General features: G+C 66.9%; 1 protein-coding gene across 1 annotated transcript in view; it reads left to right on the top strand.

Moving 5' to 3' along the window:
* Positions 1–1,175, top strand: part of MPL (MPL proto-oncogene, thrombopoietin receptor) — a gene marked incomplete at both ends in the record, with an annotated part of 2,705 nt that overhangs the window by 1,150 nt on the left and 380 nt on the right. The window contains 4 exons of the mRNA XM_010284218.1: positions 25–211; positions 362–491; positions 822–994; positions 1,106–1,169. Coding sequence (XP_010282520.1) covers positions 25–211; positions 362–491; positions 822–994; positions 1,106–1,169 — 554 coding nt within the window. The remainder of the gene's footprint in view (positions 1–24; positions 212–361; positions 492–821; positions 995–1,105; positions 1,170–1,175) is intronic.

Raw genomic sequence — 1,175 nt, 5'->3', positions numbered from 1 at the left:
GCCGGGGGGTTTCGGGGCCCGCAGCTGCTCCCCAGCCTGGTCCCTCTCCTGCAGGGGCTGGTCCAGGCCAACACCTGGGTGGTCCTCCGGGACCTGCAGCCGGGGGTGAAGTACCACATCCAAGTGCGCAGCAAGCCCGACGGCACTTCCATGGATGGCATGTGGGGGCCCTGGTCACAGGCAGTGTCTGCGGAGACGCCCCGCTCCTCCGGTGAGCAGCCTTCCCCACTGCTGCAGTGCTGGTGGGCACACCTGGGGCTGTGAGGGGTGGGAGCCCTGGGGTAGGCCAGGTGCAGCACCCAGGTTTTACAGGGCCCAGGGGGAAGCAGCCCCCTCCCTGTCCTGGCTCTCACCTGCCCAGGAGACATCAGGCTATTCTGTAGCACCCCTGACCTGCAGTACGTGCGCTGCGAGTGGAGCTGGGACCCCACAGAACCCCACGGCTCCCACCAGCTCTTCTACCGGCCACCTCCAAGCAGGGCTGGCACAAGGTAAGGGGCATGGCAGGGACACGAGGCTCAGGCCGAGAGGCGGCACATCTCAGGGACTGCTGGCCCTGCTCTCTGTCCCATGTCCTGCACCATGCCACCTGGGACTGTTGCCCTGCCCTGCTCTACCACCATCGACCTCACACCTCCTCACTGCCACCCCAGCCATGCTGCCCCTCTGACTACGGGCAGCACTGGCTGTCCTTGGCAAGGGCAGGAGGAGTGAGGCAGCACTGGCTGCAGGGACGGGGTGGCTCCAGAGCAGGGCTGGCAGCAAGCAAGGGGAGCGGGGCCACCATGGTGGGGCTGACTGGCTCCCCGCTCCCTGCTCAGGGAAGACACATGGCAGCAGTGCGAGGAGGCAAGCGTGGGGGTGCAGGGCACCCACGCCTGCACCTTCCAGCCCAGGGCTGGCAGCGCCATCTCTATTCTGGTGAATGTCACCCGTCCCCATGCACCACCCACACTCAGCTACTTCAAGGAGCCCTTCTGGCTGCACCAGGCTGGTGAGTGCCAGCACCGCTGCAGCCCCTGCCCTCACCCATGCCTGGCTGCCAGGGGACACAGCAGGGTAGGGTCCCTGGCCCATGGCAGTGACACGTCCTCATCTCCAACAGTGCTCACAGATGCCCCACGGCTTGTGGAGGCAACAGTGGCACCGGGCCGGCTGAGCCTGCAGTGGCTGCC

This window comes from Phaethon lepturus, unplaced genomic scaffold (genome assembly GCF_000687285.1).
Source record: "Phaethon lepturus isolate BGI_N335 unplaced genomic scaffold, ASM68728v1 scaffold22280, whole genome shotgun sequence".
NCBI classification, from domain to species: domain Eukaryota; kingdom Metazoa; phylum Chordata; class Aves; order Phaethontiformes; family Phaethontidae; genus Phaethon; species Phaethon lepturus.
This window is presented reverse-complemented; position numbering and strand designations above follow the sequence as displayed.